Source organism: Mollisia scopiformis (genome assembly GCF_001500285.1).
Source record: "Mollisia scopiformis unplaced genomic scaffold LY89scaffold_14, whole genome shotgun sequence".
In the NCBI taxonomy this organism is placed as follows: Eukaryota; Fungi; Ascomycota; class Leotiomycetes; order Helotiales; family Mollisiaceae; genus Mollisia; species Mollisia scopiformis.
In genome coordinates, this window is record NW_017263594.1 from 1,073,784 (window position 1) to 1,092,052 (window position 18,269).

General features: G+C 47.4%; 7 protein-coding genes across 7 annotated transcripts; 4 read left to right on the forward strand and 3 right to left on the reverse strand.

Annotated features, from left to right (window-relative positions):
* Positions 1–269: 269 nt before the first annotated feature.
* LY89DRAFT_618719 (heme-dependent catalase) lies at positions 270–1,739 on the forward strand. The gene is made up of 2 exons (XM_018210848.1): positions 270–565; positions 618–1,739. Exons 1-2 carry the CDS (start codon positions 469–471, stop codon positions 1,442–1,444), a joined length of 924 nt encoding a protein of 307 aa, XP_018070342.1. The 5' UTR covers positions 270–468; the 3' UTR covers positions 1,445–1,739.
* A 679-nt stretch (positions 1,740–2,418) lies between these two features.
* LY89DRAFT_100856 (putative short-chain dehydrogenases/reductase) lies at positions 2,419–3,791 on the forward strand. The gene is made up of 4 exons (XM_018205006.1): positions 2,419–2,587; positions 2,646–2,905; positions 2,958–3,265; positions 3,407–3,791. The coding sequence occupies exons 1-4, from the start codon at positions 2,546–2,548 to the stop codon at positions 3,586–3,588; spliced, it is 792 nt and encodes a 263-aa protein (XP_018070343.1). The 5' UTR covers positions 2,419–2,545; the 3' UTR covers positions 3,589–3,791.
* Positions 3,792–5,031: 1,240 nt separating this feature from the next.
* Positions 5,032–7,498, reverse strand: LY89DRAFT_783227 (uncharacterized protein; the record flags this gene model as incomplete). Its single annotated transcript, XM_018222658.1, has 5 exons — positions 5,032–5,626; positions 5,676–6,443; positions 6,525–7,094; positions 7,163–7,257; positions 7,414–7,498. The coding sequence occupies 5 exons, from the start codon at positions 7,496–7,498 to the stop codon at positions 5,033–5,035; spliced, it is 2,112 nt and encodes a 703-aa protein (XP_018070344.1).
* A 1,436-nt stretch (positions 7,499–8,934) lies between these two features.
* On the forward strand, positions 8,935–10,719 carry LY89DRAFT_708031 (cytochrome P450 monooxygenase-like protein; the record flags this gene model as incomplete). Its single annotated transcript, XM_018217652.1, has 2 exons — positions 8,935–10,005; positions 10,176–10,719. The coding sequence occupies 2 exons, from the start codon at positions 8,935–8,937 to the stop codon at positions 10,698–10,700; spliced, it is 1,596 nt and encodes a 531-aa protein (XP_018070345.1). The 3' UTR covers positions 10,701–10,719.
* A 722-nt stretch (positions 10,720–11,441) lies between these two features.
* On the reverse strand, positions 11,442–13,779 carry LY89DRAFT_558666 (Six-hairpin glycosidase; the record flags this gene model as incomplete). Its single annotated transcript, XM_018208423.1, has 3 exons — positions 11,442–12,496; positions 12,569–13,560; positions 13,616–13,779. Coding segments are annotated over 3 exons (2,211 nt in total), but the record flags the coding sequence as incomplete, so codon positions are not given.
* A 918-nt stretch (positions 13,780–14,697) lies between these two features.
* On the forward strand, positions 14,698–15,699 carry LY89DRAFT_648093 (alpha/beta-hydrolase). The gene is made up of 2 exons (XM_018211989.1): positions 14,698–15,024; positions 15,077–15,699. Exons 1-2 carry the CDS (start codon positions 14,758–14,760, stop codon positions 15,596–15,598), a joined length of 789 nt encoding a protein of 262 aa, XP_018070347.1. The 5' UTR covers positions 14,698–14,757; the 3' UTR covers positions 15,599–15,699.
* On the reverse strand, positions 15,621–17,633 carry LY89DRAFT_587055 (SET domain-containing protein; the record flags this gene model as incomplete). Its single annotated transcript, XM_018209402.1, has 1 exon — positions 15,621–17,633. A coding segment is annotated over one exon (2,013 nt), but the record flags the coding sequence as incomplete, so codon positions are not given.
* Positions 17,634–18,269: the final 636 nt, after the last annotated feature.

The following is an 18,269-nucleotide window of genomic DNA, read 5'->3' on the forward strand; positions in this document are numbered from 1 at the left end:
GTCTCGGGTACCTGGCAAGCAGTAGGCTATCGAATCCCAAATGAAGCAATGTGCCACCAATTTGCATTACCTGCATTTGGAGTTTTTGCAGAGACGGTAATCAGTCGTATCTGATTCGATCGAGATAGCAAGGATGCATATTGACAGCTCGACGCGATAGGGTCTCGTGCTTATTCAGTTCGATATGTATGCGAAGAAGATTAATAATGCTGCCGCCCTGGCTTTATTCCGTCCATTCACATCTTTTTGAAAGCGGGAAAACTAATCACCATGAATCCGTTGACCATTCGGTTTATTTCAATTCAGCCGCTGCCTTGCTCCGCATCTTGTTATTTGGAAAGCAGATGTTGCAGCCTTGCGGCATGGAAGTATATAAAGAAGGCAGCGTAATCGTTGAGTCTGTTTCTACATCTCAACAGTCGGCTCTGCTCACGCTTTCGGTACAAAGTTTAATTCTATTTTCAAATCATGCCTTTTTCCAATGACGAAGAAATCATGAAGACGGCCGGAGGGCTGGTGGAACAATTGCAAGCTATCTTTGGGAAGCACCCAGGCTTTCGCCCAGGTAAGATAGCTCCAGCAGAACGTTGCTTCAATAGCATCTAAGATGGAGGTAGCACACGCCAAGGGAAAACTCTACAGTGGAACCTTCACACCATCCGCGAAAGTCAAGGAGCTATCTATTGCCCCTCATTTCACCAACGCAGAAACTCCAGTATTGGTCCGATTCTCCAACTCGACCGGGATCCCCAACATCCCCGATACCGATCCAAATGCTGATCCTCGGGGTATTGCTATCCGATTCATGATTGGCGAACGAAAGCACACTGATATCATTGCCCACTCGGTTCCTGCCTTTCCAACTCGTACCGGGGCCGAGTTTCTGGAAATGTTACAGCATCTGGCTGCCGGAACTGTTGGCGATTTCCTCGGCACCCACCCAAAGGCACTCGCCTTCGTCCAATATCCCAAGCCGCCTCCAGCGAGCTTTGCAACACAGCAATACTACGGTGTTACAGCTTTCAAACTTATTGACTCGGCTGGTAAAGCTACCTTCATCAGATACCACGTGGTCCCGGAAGCTGGTGTTCAGATCCTCGATGAAGAAGTCGTGAAAGAGAAGGGCGCGAATTATCTGCAAGAAGAGCTGGAGACTCGTCTTGCAGGAGGGCCAGTCTCATTCAAAATCTTGGCTCAGATTGCTGCTGAGGATGATGTAACGGACGACAATACTGTCCACTGGCCTGATACTCGTCCCGTGGTTGAGCTGGGTTCCTTCAAGGTGGATACCATTGAGGCGGACTCTGCAGCAAAGACGAAGTACATCATCTTTGATCCCATCCCACGTGTTCAGGGAGTGGAACCATCAGATGATCCCCTTTTGGAGATGAGAGCGGCTCTGTATTTGATTAGTGGAAAACAGCGGAGAGCCGCGGAAGCTTGATGCTCTTGATGCGATTTTGAGGCTCAGCATGTTTATTAGTTCTGGCTTGCTCCATACTAATAGACTTAGGTCACGCTCTTCAGGAAATTTTGTACTACTCTTTTGCGTTGTGATCTTTGCTTTCCATGGTTGTCAATCAAATCTGAAGTCAAGTTTATCTGTAGCATGCACGAGCTTGGGAGTTACTCAAAGTACAGTACTCCTGCTCAATGGAAGGTGTTCGACTGGGGTTTACGCTTTATTATATTTGCGAAAACATTTGATGGATAACCGGCAACCTGAACCCTCGACGAAGAATTCAAGCTCGTGAAGGCCTGGGTGACTTCCTTTGTTTCACACTCTCCCTATCCAACCGCTGTACTCCAGTCTGTGGAATTGTGTCACTGATTTAGATTGAAAAAAGAATTGATATCAATGGATTAGTATTGTAAGGGACAGCTCCTAGTGTTCTACTCCTGCAACTTCCTAGGGCCTTTGTTTTCCGTTTTCCTTTCTTGGGCTAGTTGAGGTGATATGAAAATATCACAAGTTTCGCTTGAATATAGCCTAAGCTTTAGTCACGGCCTGAGAAGCTTCTAGACAAGCTGCTTTCTTCTTCAATGCACCCACGTGACACGCTCCACTTACGGACCTTACTCCAAATGGAAAGTCTGACATGCGCCTGCATACCTCTCATAATGTGTCATCCTTCCAATCCTTCACCGCGTAATGACAGCGCGCTTAGTTCGGCGGTACGTTAGGTCATTGGTCAATACCAACTAGGCAGCCAACCTGCATGTGGAATTCGATTCGAGATTATCCGATGCTAATCATGCTATAGACACAGTGTTTGAAACTGTTGGTTTAACCACAGACTTGCAACATTCTACTCCGGCACGACTTACAAATACGTCGAGGGCCCTCTCAATATTCGTGTGTTTTAAGGGGCCATCTGAAGTCGGCGTTCGATCGGTGTTCGCCAATACTAGCTCGTGTAACAAGAGATATAAGGCTGCTGCAAAGAATCTCGACTGCCTTCCTAGTCCTTCACCTCACTCTTCTCTGAACTCAAGCACTCACTCTATAATTCTCATTGTCTACTACTTATTCAACATAGTAATCATGGCTAGCTACGTGGTGACCGGAACCTCTACAGGCATTGGTGTAAGCACTAAACTTTCTTATCTCAAACTGTGATCATTCCACTGACAACAATGCTCAGCTTGGCTTCGTAAAAGCCTTGGCTGCGAACAAAGACAATAAAGTGTTCGCCATCATTCGCAACCCCGCAACCGCGACTGATCTTCAAACTTTCGCCGATTCTCATCCAAATGTCCGTATCATAGTCGGCGAGGCTACCAGCAAAGAAGACATGGATCGTGCAGCTGAAGAAGTTGGCAAAGTCACTGGAGGAAAACTTGATGCATTGATCAACAACGTTGGAGGTGGAAGTGTGGATGATGCAAAAGCACCTCGAGACTAGTACCATTTCCTCTACTCTGATCGATCACACAGAGCTAACGAAACAACCTAGCGAGGGAAACCCCCAAGATTTGAAAAACGCCATCCTCGCTAGTATGGAGCCCAACTTCTTCTCTGCTGTTTTCACCACGAGCTCTTTCATGCCTCTCATCCAAGCCGGGGAGCAGAAGAAGATCATCTGCATCTCGACTGGAATGGCGGATGACGACATGTCCCTCAAGACCGATATTCCGTTCGCACTTGGATACGCGGCTAGTAAATCTGCACTGAATACTTTGGTCGCTAAGTTTGCCATCGATTACAAAAAGGATGGAGTGAAATTCTTGGCGCTCAGCCCAGGGTGGGTTAAGACTAAGTTCGGTGAGTTTCATTCCTTATTATCCCATTACTGGAAGAAAGAGGGTGGGCTCTGAGGGCGCTGGAAATACTCTTCTTGAGGAGAAGCAGGCACAGCGCCATGTCACAGCGCCATGTCACAGAGAGAAACTAACGGAACAACAGGCCCAGAATCCGAAATGCAGGCGGGATTTATGCTCCAAGCTTTCCAGAAAGCGTACCCGGAGTTGAAAGGACAGATCTCTACTGAGGACTCAGTCAAGATGCAGCTCGAGGTCATCGATAAGTTGACTTTGGAGGATAGTGGAAAGTTTTTGTCGCATCATGGAGACAAGTATTGGGTCTGAAGACTTCAGATTATTTCATCAAAAATCAGAGTGGGGATATGAAGCTTCATTAGGCTATCTTGTCTCTTGGTATAGCGCAATACATCATCCATTATGAGCAGAGTGCCCCTTTTGCACCATGGAAACATGCGTGTTGGATATCCCACGGCAGACCGTAGTCTTAACATGAAATGGTCCACTCCTAACAGAAAGATATTCGAGACCAAAATATTGTCAAGCTACGACGAGTTGGCGAGAACAACATTCTTTGATTCGAAGGTTGACACAGGACATATCGAAGCCACATCGAGGCGTTTGTCTCGGAAGTTCTCATCTGAGTACTTCCGCGATCTGAATCCACGATCTAACGTGTCTCCGTCATCAAGACCAGTAGTGACGCCCGTTTCGAGCCTCAAAACCTCCTCGTCGGTCTCAAACCCATTACTATATAGAACTCGGCCAACTTGATTGGACCAGATCAGATCAGAACTCCTGGTAATCCTGGCCAGCACAATGTCAACATCCATCGAAACAAGGGCGTTTCCTCATAAAACTCTCCATGGGTCGTGTTGCGTAGAGACTTTGACGGTTTCAGCATTTGTAGGGCGGAGGATAGATGTACTTCAGGTAGACTGACCGAATCGGTTAGTTCGATGTTTCGAAGGTAACCGAGAATAGAATTTGGTATAGAAATGAAGTAGTATTCAGACAGAAATCCAAGAAGAACATAGTCCAGCAATGAGTTCGACATATAGATCGATGTATGTCGAGAATCGGGAGCACAAAGAGAGAGCGGACCAGCATGTTGGCGAGGGTATCCACGAAGGTAGAGGTCGAGCTCAAGCCTTTAGGGATTTGTGGTGCTTCGACATTATGAGGACCCAGAAAGCCGAGAAAGCGACCATGAGCACGCCGCTGGTGGTAATCAACTTGGCTTGAAAGAGTAATGCATCGGTGATAGCGTTGACGATATTAATGGACTTCATAGCGGTCACTTAGTGAGAGATTATGTTGGCGAATATATGTGTCGACTGCAAGCAGAGTCTCGAACTCAGATCGTGGGGGAAGTGGTTTTATCAACAGTCCCGGGAATCCCAGACTAAACCGCAAATATAAATGGTCAGAAGTCTTGACGTCATGTGACTAGCTTTGACACTTTGGCTGTGAGAGGTCTGTGGTGGCTCTTGGACCCTGCATGAGAGCAAAGATCCAACCAGAGTCGCAAATTCTTCCGTGCTGCAGGTGTGTATTCCTCTTCATGCGCAGAAATGACTCGGAATCTCCAGCTTCCATGGAACTGGGGTGATCGGACGATACACGTGATACTGTCTCCTGAAACCAGCTATAGAAACATGTTTCAAGGTATCAGATAGTCTGAGCGAGCAGAACGTAGATGCTCTTATGTTTCTTCTGTCTCAGCTCCTAGAGATCCACATAATTGGATGGCCAAGACTTTGGTCGAAGGCTAAATCATGAAGCCTCCATCTGAGTCCATCACGCTCCTCACACCTCGCGAATACAACAAAATTGCAATGGTTGGGAAGGCAAGGCTAAGCACAGCAGTAACTGTCCATCGACATTGTCGCTTCTTTTCGTTTGAAGTTAGAGCAGAGATTAAAACACAAGCGAAGTAAGCAATAAAGGTGCCGAACACGAGACATTGAAGCTCTTGTATTCTGATAGCCATATATTGTTGAGATTCGAAATTCCATAATCGCATCCAGCCGCGATTCCGAAGGGAAAAATAAGCAGTAGTACAGTACGGCGTCTGCATAACATTGGTATACGTTAGGAACGACCAAACCAGGATCCAGCAGGCATTGATGACGGCAACCAATTTCCCTAAGACACGAGTGATCACCGCGGCTCCGCAGAGAAAGGTATGAGAATAGGTCCGCTTGTAGCAATCAAGTATTGGCTGGCTGGGGAATTTGTCGTGATAACGTTGATAATGAAGAAGAGCCGTATGGGAGAGAAGGCTACCAAGATTCAACAATGCCCACGATAAAGTTGCACCAACAGCATATATGAGCAGCCCTCCCGAGTCGCATCCTAGTCCCTGGTAATTTCATCAGTATCCAATTTTTCACAATATTATGGGAACTTACGACAGGTGGTGTGTAGTACATCACATAAATTCCTGGTCCACTGGTTCCCCATTGTACCACGAGTCCAAGGATATTTGCCATAATGAATCGCATCCATGTACCGCGTACGACTTCGGACCACTTGGGATATGCGGTGAAGCGAGAAACTTCGATTCCAAGATATTCGTCTAGTGCTTGAGATGAGCCTTTGAGATTCAAAGTTGGAGATTTCGTCGAATCCCATGTCTTCACAGGTCTCAGACGTCCTGTCGTGGGTGAGGCAGCTTCAAGATCAAGTAACTTAGAGTCTAATCTTGATGCTAGGTCAAAGGACCCGTACTTTGGAGAGAATAAGTTGTCGTCTTTGTTGGAAACTGGTGCTTGGTCGTGTTCCAAGCGTTGGTGGAACGACTCAAAAGGTCGAACAACGTGGTCGACAAGCTGCTCAGAAGGAAAGAATTTGCATGGAAAGGTATTCAAACCCTCCTTTCTCCCAGCCCCCTCAATAGATAATCCCCACATATCCGGAATACGAACATTACTGGAAGCTTCTCTATCTTCATTCATGATCCCGTACACTTGGGTAGACCCTCGACGATTAATCAGGTACTTGGGAACCAGGGCTGACCTCTGCACTATCGCTGTTTGTTCGTGTTGTTCCGCAACCTTTCCATTGATAAGAGCGAAGTGAAACCTATCGTACGTTTCGCCCGGTGAAGACAAAGCATGACGTAGGACCTTAGCTTTGTAAAGTGATTCGATGGCTATTGGACCATACGTTGCCGTGAACTGATCCACGCCACGATTAGTACACCATAATTCAAAAGCGAGGGATGCTCAACGAATTGGAACAAAAAGGAGTTGACTTACCAACCACAGCCACAATGTGCCCATGCAGATCTGCCATTCGGCACTATTGGAAGATGACACCGACCCAGGAAGACCCGAGAAGTTGGTAATGATGGCAAGGAGCCACGCCAATGCGGCAATGAATGTTTGTGCAATGAATACGGCATCTATTCGTCGCCACAACGCTTTAATATCCGCCGCTGCAGCAATCCACCACCAGTGATTTTCTGGAGATATTATCAAGCTGCTCAAGAACCCAGGCCTTGGATTCAGTCGCATGGAAGCTTGAATACCGGCTTGCAGAATGATCTTTGCAGCTTCGCATCTCTTCGCAAGGTGCAGATAAATAGATTTGTTGGCACCAGAGATAAATTTTGCTTGAAGTTGGTTGAATCTTGTGCTGACCGCACGACGGAAGAAGACAGCAAGGAAGACGGATGACGATATCCAAGCAAGGCTGCCAACTGATATGAATATGCTTAAGATATCATTATAACTGCTCCCAGTTTGTCGAGGAAGTTGCGCAAAAAAGGCAATCCAGGGAAGTAAAAGGCCAGCAGTGGATGCCGAGAAATCTGGAAATGAGAACTCCTGAATTTATTAGCTTCACGAGCTATACACAGAGAGATTGACCTCTCGTGACGTCCATATATACGTACTTCTCCAATTTCAGGAGCCGCACAGAAATCATAAATAGCAGGAGTAAAAACCCCAACAGAATTCGAAATGTTGGTCGTCGGGTTGCCAAATTGATCTGCAAAAGTTTCAATTTTGTATTCTGGATATGCAGTCCAAGAAGTTCAGAGCTCCTGGTCAGAGATGCTCAGGGACGCAGAGATATTTTGGAGCATTTGATGTGCAGGGGTCGCGTAGATGGTGCCGTTGAATGAGTTGAGGATGACGCAGCTACAAAATAATTGGTAATCGTCTACTTTGACTGCAGTTGACAATGTCGCAAAGCAGACGACACCAGCCACTTTGGGGGCCATACGCATGGCTCTTGATACACTCTGCGATGCCGATAGACAAGACGTGGAAACAAGAAAGAATGATGTAAAACCCGATCACTAGGACCCTTTCTCCCCATCTTATAGATTATAGTACACTCATCTTCCCCCAGCCTTGTCTGTTATCACAAGGTGCTTTCGATGATAACGAGGCAAGCCTTGAAAGCTAAGCCTCCGCCACACATACAGCCCGCATATTACAAGGCTAGTGGATTGTTCCTGCTATTGCTATAGGGCCACGAAATGAGACAAAGTGAAACAAAAAGGGCAACACACTCCAATTAGTCTTGATCGATACTCGTCTGCAGATAGAAAAGTGGCCATCGATTAACACACACGTGACAACTTTGCTAAGTGATGTTGTTGTCCTTTCTATGCGTTCAGACTCATGATCTTCTCATATGCAAGTTTGCAATCGGGGTCTTCAAAGCAAAGAAGACATCGATGAGACGTATACGCAATTGATCATCCGAGTCAAGGCAAGTGGAAATGAGACAAGGCTGATCAAAACCCATCCAGGATCTCCCCGGCACTTCTCAGCGTATCGAGGACGCGTTTCTCAGTTACATTGTCGCCATAAAAGCCATCATCACGCGATCCTCGGCCTTGCAGCTTGCAAGGCAGATTTTGCGCACGAGACGACTGCTGGCAAGGCCAACTGCGGAACAATTCAGCCATTCGGACAGGGCCTTGAACAATGAACATGGACATGAAACGAAAGGAGCAAGAAAACACAGAGGCGGAGACACAATGATTTAGGGCACATTTGAAGTAAAGGTAGAGGGGCGATGAGAAATGAGGAATGAGAAGGAGAAGAGCCATCGCGGAGGTCGGAACATCATCACGTGCAGAATCAGGGGTACCTACCTCGTGAAGACACATACGTCATCCCATGAATTTCGTAATTTCTCCTATTTACTATCATATTTTCACTTGCAGTCTAGATACGTCTATACTCTCTTACCTGGCCAATTCTAGGAAGCTCGGAGACCGAACACGTGCACGATTGTCGTACCTTGTTTTGATGTCCTTATTCCCGGTATCAATCCAAGTTCAACTCAAGTCAATACGTGATAGGCCCAGGCGGAGACGTGGCTATCACTCGGTTGGATAGTCAGAGATCCAACATCTCGAAACTCGGTGTGCTTGTTGGATTCTCGTGAGTGTTTACCGACGGTTGCATAGGCTGAAAGCATCGCATGGCCGTTCGAAATCTCCGCCCCTTATAACCTAGCCTTGGATCATCCAACTCTGATCGTCCAACATAATAAAAAGGTTTTACTGAGAAAAGGTTGCCGTTCTGAAGTTATAAATAGTAACTTTCGAGTGTAATCAAATCCCTCGCTGCAGTCTGTCGGCGAAACACTTCGCCACCCGTCTGCAACGTGTCGGGTCGTATTCCACGGCAATAGAGCTCCTAAGTCATGGCGAGTTCTTCTTATCTGCTGACCTTCCTTCCCTTACTGGCATGGATAATTTACGTACTGTATTGCCTGACGGTCAACTTCATCAAAGCCAAGAAAACCGGCCTACCTCTTGTAATCCTCCCAATCGATTGCGGTAACCCTCTTTGGATGAGCATCGACACAAGAGTTCTACCGTATTTCAGACGCCTCCCTTTTGGAACAAATAATTTCACTCGCTTCAATTGGCGGGGATGGGAAATCCAGGACCGTTATAGAGCACACCAAGAACTAGGCGATGCATTCATTTTCGTTACACCAGGCAAGAACTGGCTGCAAATCTGTAACGCCGAGACCATCTCTGAAATATTTGCCAGAAAGGCGGAATTTACTAGACCCACAGAGATGCTCGAAATGCTCAATGTGTTTGGGCCGAACCTTGGAACGACTGAGGGACCACAATGGCAACGCCATCGCAAGATAACGGCAACTTGTTTCAATGAGCGCAACAACGAGTTGGTATGGTCCGAAAGTTTGGCTCAAGCTGCTGGAATGGTTCACTATTGGTCATCGAAACGATCAGTCAACAGTCTTGCGAACGATTCTCGAACATTGTCCCTACACGTTATGTCAAGCGCTGCGTTTGGCAAATCATATGCCTTCCAAGGAGCAGAGGAGGTCTCGACTACCAACGACTTGTCGAGCATTAGAGACTCGTTGAAGTTGATCCTGGATAACTGCATTCCACTTGTCGCCCTCGGGCCTAGCAATCTTAACAAGTGGTGGCTACCTAAGAGCTGGAAGGAGCTTCATCAAGCGACCGTTACGTTTAGGACCTACATGACAACTACTTACGAAGAAGAGAAACACGCTATATCCAGTGGGAGGAAAGGCGGAGATAATCTCATGACTTCCCTTGTCCGTGCATCTCAGGCTAAGTCCGAGGGTTTCACAACGAATCCCCAGCAGGATCACGGCGGCTTAACAGAGCAAGAAATCTATGGAAACATGTTTGTGTTCAACTTCGCCGGCCACGATACTACTGCAAACTCTCTTGCCTTTGGACTGGTTCTTATTGCAACACGGCCGGACGTGCAAGACTAGGTATCAGAGGAAATCAACGCTGTATTAGGAGATCAAGATCCAAGAATATCATCATACGCAACGATATTCCCTCACCTGAAACGGTGTTTAGCTGTCATGGTATGTTGCAAGAAACTCTTGATTCTTGCCAAGTACATTACTAATGACTGTTTCTCTAGTATGAAACTGTTCGCCTTTACACACCTGTAGCTATCGTTAAGACGACAGGTTCAGAACCACGATCCATCCAGATACGCGACAAAACTTACACCCTTCCTGCTGATATGATGATTATCCCGAGTTATTCAGCTTTACATACCCATCCTCGTCATTGGGGTAACAACTCCTTGGAATGGGAGCCGTCGCGTTGGATAATTTCGGATCCTGCAAAAAAAGCTTCAGCAGAAGACAGACTCGAGTCAGAAACCTTCTTTGAGTTCCCTAAAGGGGCAAACCCTTTTGTGGCATGGTCTGAAGGTGCAAGAGTTTGTCCGGGCCGCAAATTTTCACAAGTCGAGTTTGTGGGCGTGCTGGTGGCGTTGTTTCGCCAGCATAAGATACGACCAGTGCCGCTAGACGAGGAAGATGACGAGGCGGCCAGGAAAAGACTGCGTAGGATGGTTCAGAAGGATGCAGGGATGAAATTGTTGCTGCAGTTGATGCACCCAGAGCAAGTGATTCTCAAGTGTGAAAAGCGAGTGTAGTTCAGTGGCGTGGCTGAGTATCAATAACTCACATGTTTGATCTGTACTGGACCGCGCACCACATGCTCCCTTGGTCATTGTGGCCAAGTACAACATTTATTTGACCGATTGTACAGGGATAGGTGAATCAACTGATATCGAGTCGAGTTTGACAGCGATCTCTCGCTTAGCCTTAATTGCCCCCCTTTTCTATTTCGCTACCAAATCCATTCAATATCCATGAACCAGGAGAATGCCTGCAGTAGTTTTAATTCTACTTAATTTTGCGAGCTCACTAAGGCCCTCTGTTTCTAGTCTAACAATAACGCTCTTAAGCCATTAGCATCAAGGCCTATTCCAATGCCTGGGACTGTGATGGCGGGCCCACCAATTTCTGGCCATATAATTAAAATTGTCAATCATCCAACTCATGTATGGAACAACGAATGTTTGCGCGATGGGCCAAATTTTTGGCCAATAGGTTATTTGGCCAGTTATTGACACACAATTTCAGATTGGAGGTACTGCTGTGCGCTGGGTTACACTGGCCTGGATGGCGCTGAATCCGCTGGATGCGCTGTCCGCTATGCGCCGGACGCGCTACATACGCTATAATTTAAGGCCTGGAAATTTCGCTTAGGGTTGCCGCACCGCCTAGAAAAGTGCAGCTGTGATAAATCTGATAGACCCCACAACACCAGTAAATCATACCTCACCCTAAATCCTCACATCCACACTAACCCCCGTTGCCTCCTTCACCTCCAGACTCCAGGTAACATTCCCCTCCGTGACCGCCCACCCCGCCTCTATCCACCCACCACCAACAAGCGGCACCGTCCCATTCACCCAACTCAAACCCAATCCCTGCGCAACTTCCAGCACCGGATCAAAAACCCACCCATATTCTCCCGTCGTCCCATTCAACTCCCTCCTCACGCCAAGCACGTAGTCCGTCAAGATATACGTCGGAGCTCCGCCCCACGGATGGCACAAACTGGTAAAGATCCCGATCCCAGGAGATCCGTCTGCGTATACGTACTCCCAAGCAGCACCAGTGTAGTATTCGTTCTGATTTAGCATCTTGGGCCAGTATGTATCTAACAAATTCTGTAGGGCGGGTACCACGACGTCGGCTATGACGTTCAGTTGCGTGTAAGCGAGGAAAAGCGATTCGAGGAGGAAGCCCTGTACGTTAGGTGATAGTTGTGTGGTGGCGCTGTTTCCGATTGCTGTGGAGTCTTTGTAGCCGATTAGGTAGAAGAGTGAGTTTAGGGATTGAATACTGCTTGTTGCTTGACTGCTGTTGGCGATTCCTGCTCGGATGGTGAAGGCGGTAGCTAGGATGGATGTATCGGTCGGACTGCCGAGGGCTATGGAGTAAGCTCCAAGGGTCGGATTCCATAATTGGGTATTGATGGCTGTGCTGAGGTTTGTGTAGAGGGCAGTATAATGGTCGGCTGTTGTCGTGTCGTTTAGTGTTGTGGCGACTACAGCAAGTTGCTTTAGGCCGATGGCGAATAATGCTGTTGGTGCGGTGGCATTCTGATAGCCTTGAGCAGTAAACCATGATGCGGAAGAGTTGGCGAGGAGACCTGTTGAGGTATCTAGGTATGTTGAGACCATAGCATCGACCAGCAGTTTAGTCCCGCTCCAATATTTCGACAGAAGGCTAGTGTCTGATGTTAACACGAAGTAATCCCCAAGAGTGAGAAGGAAGAAAAGCTGATAATCTGTTTCGCCGTACTGGGACGGATAGTAGGTCGACTGGTACTGAGGACCAGATCCCATCGAGTCTTGAATAGGGACAATACCGGCCGCTGGTCCCGAAGTAAATTGACCCAGGAATTCGAATTCGATCATGCTTTGGATGAAGTCGTATCGTCCTGTACTAGCTGCAAGCTCTCTGGCTGTGTGCGCAAAATCCCCAATCCAGATCTCGCGGTCTCTCTTGGCTCCATCCAAGCACACGGCGTATTCGTTGGAAGCGACCAAATATTCTTGCAGGATATCAGTTGAAGTAAGTGAATTGGTATACAGTACAGTGCCATTTTGAGCAACGACTTCGACATCCTTGACATACGCCATCTGATCCATAAATGGGCCAAATCCCCAAGAGCCAGTTGTGATGAGATTCGTGCCTCCAAAACCCGCATCGACATACGGCTGAAAGGTTGTGTAAGGAACGAAGGCAAACTGCGTGCCGTTGACCGAGATGTTATATCCCGATGAGGTAATAGTAGTGCTGACGCGATACCACTCATTATCTGAAATCGGGAATGGATTCGAATAATAAAGAGGCGGAGCAGATGACAGATAAAAGTCAACTATGCTGAATCCATAGGTTGCAATCACACTGTTTGGTGGGACAACAGTGGTGTTCGTACTCAAGTATTGAGGACCATCGCTAGTAAGTACGAAGTAGGCTCCGTATCCGGCATTGGGACCAGCAGCAACTCTCCAGCCAGTGCCACTTCTTGTGATCTTGGTAGAGAATGACATGGTATAATTGCCATACTCTGTACCCAGAGCGGAGACTCCAGGATACTGCCCACGAATCAGCGCTCCATCGCCGGAAATCTCCCAAGTTGAAGGTTGTGAATTGGCTTCAACACAAGCTGCCTGAACAGATCGAGCGCCAAGACCCCAAAGTCCATCATAAACGGTGTTGGAAGACGAGAAACTTCCGATCAAAGAAGTTACTGGTTCTATGTCGACGGAAGCTCGGAATCCAATATTGCCAATGGTGACGGAAGTATTTGACAACAATGTCAAGGTTTGCCATCGTTGTCCACCTTGAATGAAGAAAGATTCCGTCGTACTAGCATTGGTAATATTGAATGTCTCAGTCCGAAAATTATTCATAAGACCGTTGGTATAGAGGCTAAAATGTATGTTAGCCTCCATTATGCGCTCGGAGTACAAAAAGGGAAAAGTACAAAGGTCCATCTCCAGTACTCAAGTTCAATCCTTGAAACTGTTCTGAGTATTTCAATTCTATCTGGACTGCAGAACCATTGAGTGGGGTGACTTCAAAATATGGAAGACCTGCAACATCCGCTCCATAGTCGAGAGTCAATATCGGACTCGAGGGAGTGAGCGTCACCTCATTTGCTGAATAAGTCTGGAGGCCATCAGTAATTGGTGTCGTTCCAACACCGAATGCTACCGGGGTGTAGGAAGTTTGGCTTCGAGCATTGAGTCCAGATCTTGTGACAGCCGCTACAACACTTGGTATTCCAAGGCCCAACGTAAAGACGCTTCGAAGGCAAATTGATAGCGATCTGTCAATCATTGTACGCTGCAAGACGATAGTTCAGCTCGACGTAATGTAACTGCCCTACTCTACTGGTCATGGAACTCTTCCAGAACTAGCAGAAGTGATATTATCAAGTCTCGCAAAGAGAAAACCAACAAGAACATCCTCAAAAGAAATTTTCAACAAAGAAGCGTCATGAACCAGAATAAGCAAGGAGATTAAGCCTCGCAGATCATCCTCCTCGGTACAATGGTACACGAAGCGACCAACCATACTCAACAGCTAAAAGAAGAGCTGACAGGAACAGGAACCTGGATTGAGTTATCACCGCACCAGATCTGTACCTGTCCCGGATCTGCAACGTTCCTACGATTTATAGCGCCTCTTCCGCCCCCGCATTATGGTCCAGAGGTTACATTCATCACTTGACTCGCTGTTAAAGCTCCCGAGACCCCTCAACAGTTCACCGCTTGGCTTTCTGCTACGCCGCATCCTCGCCCCCCAGTGGCGCTCCGCTCCATGACGCCTTAATCCGGGAGCTTGGCCAAGCTCGGATATCTGAACATCAAAATGAAGTTTGGAAATCAAAGTTCAAGAAAGATCTTGCTCATCTTGATAAAAACAAATATCTTCTAATATCATATTGAAAGTTTAAGTCGTCATCGGTAGATCCTCGGCTCGCGTAATCCATTTACCCCTCCTTTATACCTGATACCCCCCTTAAACCCAAGCCGCGTAACCACCTCTTCTTCTTCTTTTCTTCTTTGTAAAAATCTGTGAATACCTTCATTTCTCTTCATATAATCGCATCCAAAATTTAAAATGTCAAAGCCAGCAAGCTCCTACCTAGCCATCCCACCAGGCGATCACTGCCTCTCAGGAAACATCCACACAGGCGAGACCCGCGGGAAAATAGAGACCATCGAAGAAGCACCAACCTACATCACGAGTCCTCACCCCGGAAAAGGAAATGGGAATATCCTCTTTTACTACCCGGACGTTCATGGCTTTTATAACAATGCTATGTTATTGATGGACGCCTTTGCCGATGCTGGGTACACCGTCTTTGGCATCGATTACTTCAGAGACGTATTTATGATTTATCATTTTCTTTCGCGTTCAGAAGTCTGATGAACGACAGGATCCAGTCTGGAAACACAGAAAAGACAAAGACGACACAACGACAGACCCCGACTTCGACCACGCTGCTTGGCGCACCAAACACTCAACCTTCGCCAAGGCCACGGTCCCCAAATGGACCAAAGCCATTGCTGAGACCTACGGCACCTCCACCACCAAATACTGCTGCGTAGGCTACTGCTTCGGGGCCCCCTACTCCATGGACTCCCTCACAGCCTCTAGCTTCATCTCCGCGGGCGCCTTCGCGCACCCCGGCTCGTTGACCGACGAGCAATTTCAAAATCTAGGAAAACCACTCCTGCTCTCCTGCGCGGAGAACGACCACGCGTTCCCGGTCGAGAAACGGATCAGAGCACAGAAGATTCTGCAAGAAGGAGGCAAGAAGTATCAGTTCCAGCTTTTTCAGGGGGTTAGTCACGGGTTTGCTGTCAGGTGCGATTTGGAGGATCCGTATGAGAGGTTTGTGAAGGAGCAGAGTTATAGGGGGATTGTGGAGTGGTTTAATTTCTGGTTGGCGCAATGAAGGAATGGGAAATTTTGTATTGCTATCGATTGTTACTAGCTTCGTTGAGCCATTTCTGAATCCTTGATAGTGCCAGGCGAGGTAATCCTTTGTATCTCTCCACGTCGTATGTATCATTGATCAACTTAACAAGACGCCGTGCCTTCACAATGGAGAGTGTCTTTGCGCCAACCGGTGCGTTCCTTTCAACCAGCAAATTCGCGTCGTTTTCCAACTCTCGACGCTTTTTCCTTACAGCTGGACTATCGTTCTTCTCAGCAGTGCAAAGGGCGCAGTCACATGTGAAACCCCATGTTTTCATCAATTCTGCACTTCTGGCGTCGTAATCGCTGGATGAATCGTAGCTGTGTGTTATTTCTTCCCCAGCAGCAATTGCTCGAGTAGCACGTAGAACCATAAAATCACCCATGGACTCCTTTTTCGCGTTGTGGATACACGAATGATTGATATACGCGGCCAAGACCCAAAGACCAGCGCTGGCAGTTGTTCCGTCCGCGTCTTCTTGATTCCTACCACTGGAGTACACCGAATCCGGACCAAAAGCATTCCGTGCAACAATATCATGGATTTGGAAGGTATCAATGACTGGCTTGGAGTCCTTCACAATGAGCTGCTTGTCAAGACCCTTGTAGTCGCTAAAGAGAGCCATGACTTTCTCAACTTGCGAAGGGTTGTCTGAAAGCTTCTGCACAATAGCTTTACAGAGCCCAACTGGACAAACTCTGATTCTGTCGTCGCGGTTATCGTAGGTCATTGCTGTCAATGCTTCGTCTTCATGGCCCCATATGACGCAGAAAGCTTTCTCAGCCAAGACAATTTCACCAGATTTAATGGCACAAGTCGGGAAAAGACCACGGCCATGTCCAGGACTTTCTTTGATTTCGACGTTGCCGGAAAAGGTTGTGACGTCAACTCTTAGCCGATTTGTTAACAGACCTGCTTTGATTTTCTTGAAATCGTACACGCCAATGGTTTTCTCTTTGAGACGTACTTCAGTCTTCCGAATATGGACTGCAGCATCTTTGTGAGAAGGCATAAGCCTCTGCTGTTCCTCGAAGAAATGCTTGGCTTCGTCGAATTCGCCAAGGTTGTACGCTGCGCAGCCAGCGCGAAAGTACGCTTTGCTGTCGAGCTCTTTGTATTTCTGGTCTTCTAGGCCGGTGACAGCTGCGAGTCCGTCTGTTTTCGCTTCGTCGAGGCGATTGAGGGCAAGGTTAACATGGGCACGATTTCGGAAGAGATCGTATGCTAACTCTTCTTTTGCTGAACCTTCCGTCGTGAGCAATTGTAGTCCGTGGGTGTATTTCGTATGTGCTAGAAGCAGAGCCTTTTCTTTGAGAGCAGCATTTCCTTCTTCTTTGAAGTCCCTAGCTGTCTTTTGCCCACTCTCAGAATATCCGGACTCGCCATGTCCCTCGGGAGAAGATCCCGAACTACCTGTAGGAAGTGTATCTGTACAAAAAAGATCTGACGGGTGATCGATTCGGATTGTCGGCCCTCCTTCATCGTTAAGAGTGAAATATGGTTCCTTGATCTGGAATAAAGACCCCAAATCCAGGATCTCTTGCCCATGATTTGACTTGTGCAACGAAATTTCGAGTCGCTCCGTCTCTCCGGATGATTCTTCTTCAACCACTGTCCAAGAGGAAGCCACAAGCTTCACCACGGGAGCCACACGACGAACAGTGAGCACATGACCACGATGATGCGTCTCCATGCGAAGATCAGAAAGATTCATAGGCTTCAGATCTTGGACCGAGACAGTGCATGGCGGATATGGATTACCGACAGCAAAAGCGACAATCGCGTCTGGTCGACCTTTCCCCGCTTTCAATCCAGGCTCAGGAGGGGCAGCAAAGTCCGACAGCAGAGATGCCATTGCTACTTGATTCTGCCGCGTATTGGGGTCGCCAGGCACTCTTGGCTGGCCAGAAACTTCTTGGCATTTTGTCAGTCTGCCTTTGAGCGTTTTTCGCATCCGTTCGTCCTCCTCTGTAGTGAGGTAAATGGTGTTGGGTTGAGACATTGTTGCAAGTGGAAGTTCTAGATCATGCTAGATCATAGAGTTTGCTGTGGGAATGTCAGCTTTATGGCTTGCCATCAACTGCATTCAGAGACCACGTGCAAAGCGTGACTTACTGTTCAGTGACCGCAACTTCGTGCACTGTTATCAGTATGTATTGAAAACGGCCAGTGAGTCATGCGGGGTGCTTCCGCAAGGGTAGATACGTATGCATACTCTTCACTCGCCTTCTTGGAAGGGTATACGAGACAAACTCTCCGTATTGGGATGCGTGAAAGCTGTCAGGAAAGTGCGATAGGGACAAACGAAAGTGGAAATCCAAATGTGTGCATTTGTGCCTCATTCTTGCCTATTAAACCCTGACCAGTGCTCATCCACGTGAATGACAGACCGGCTCGCAAACCCTTGCCAATGAAATACTTCATCGTTGATAGCGAGCGATACTATTCCTGCGTGGGAAACAACGGTCGATGTAGATAATCCTAGGTTCGGCACCTCTAAAATTTGGCAGATAACATTGGAGAGAGTCGCGCCTAAGCGGTGTTTGAGCCTTTTACTTCGAAGTAAATCTGTCTGCAAACTTGAGAAGGCATAATTCTCTCCCTGAATATTCTGCAATGAAGGCCATCTACCGTCTTATATCTTCTG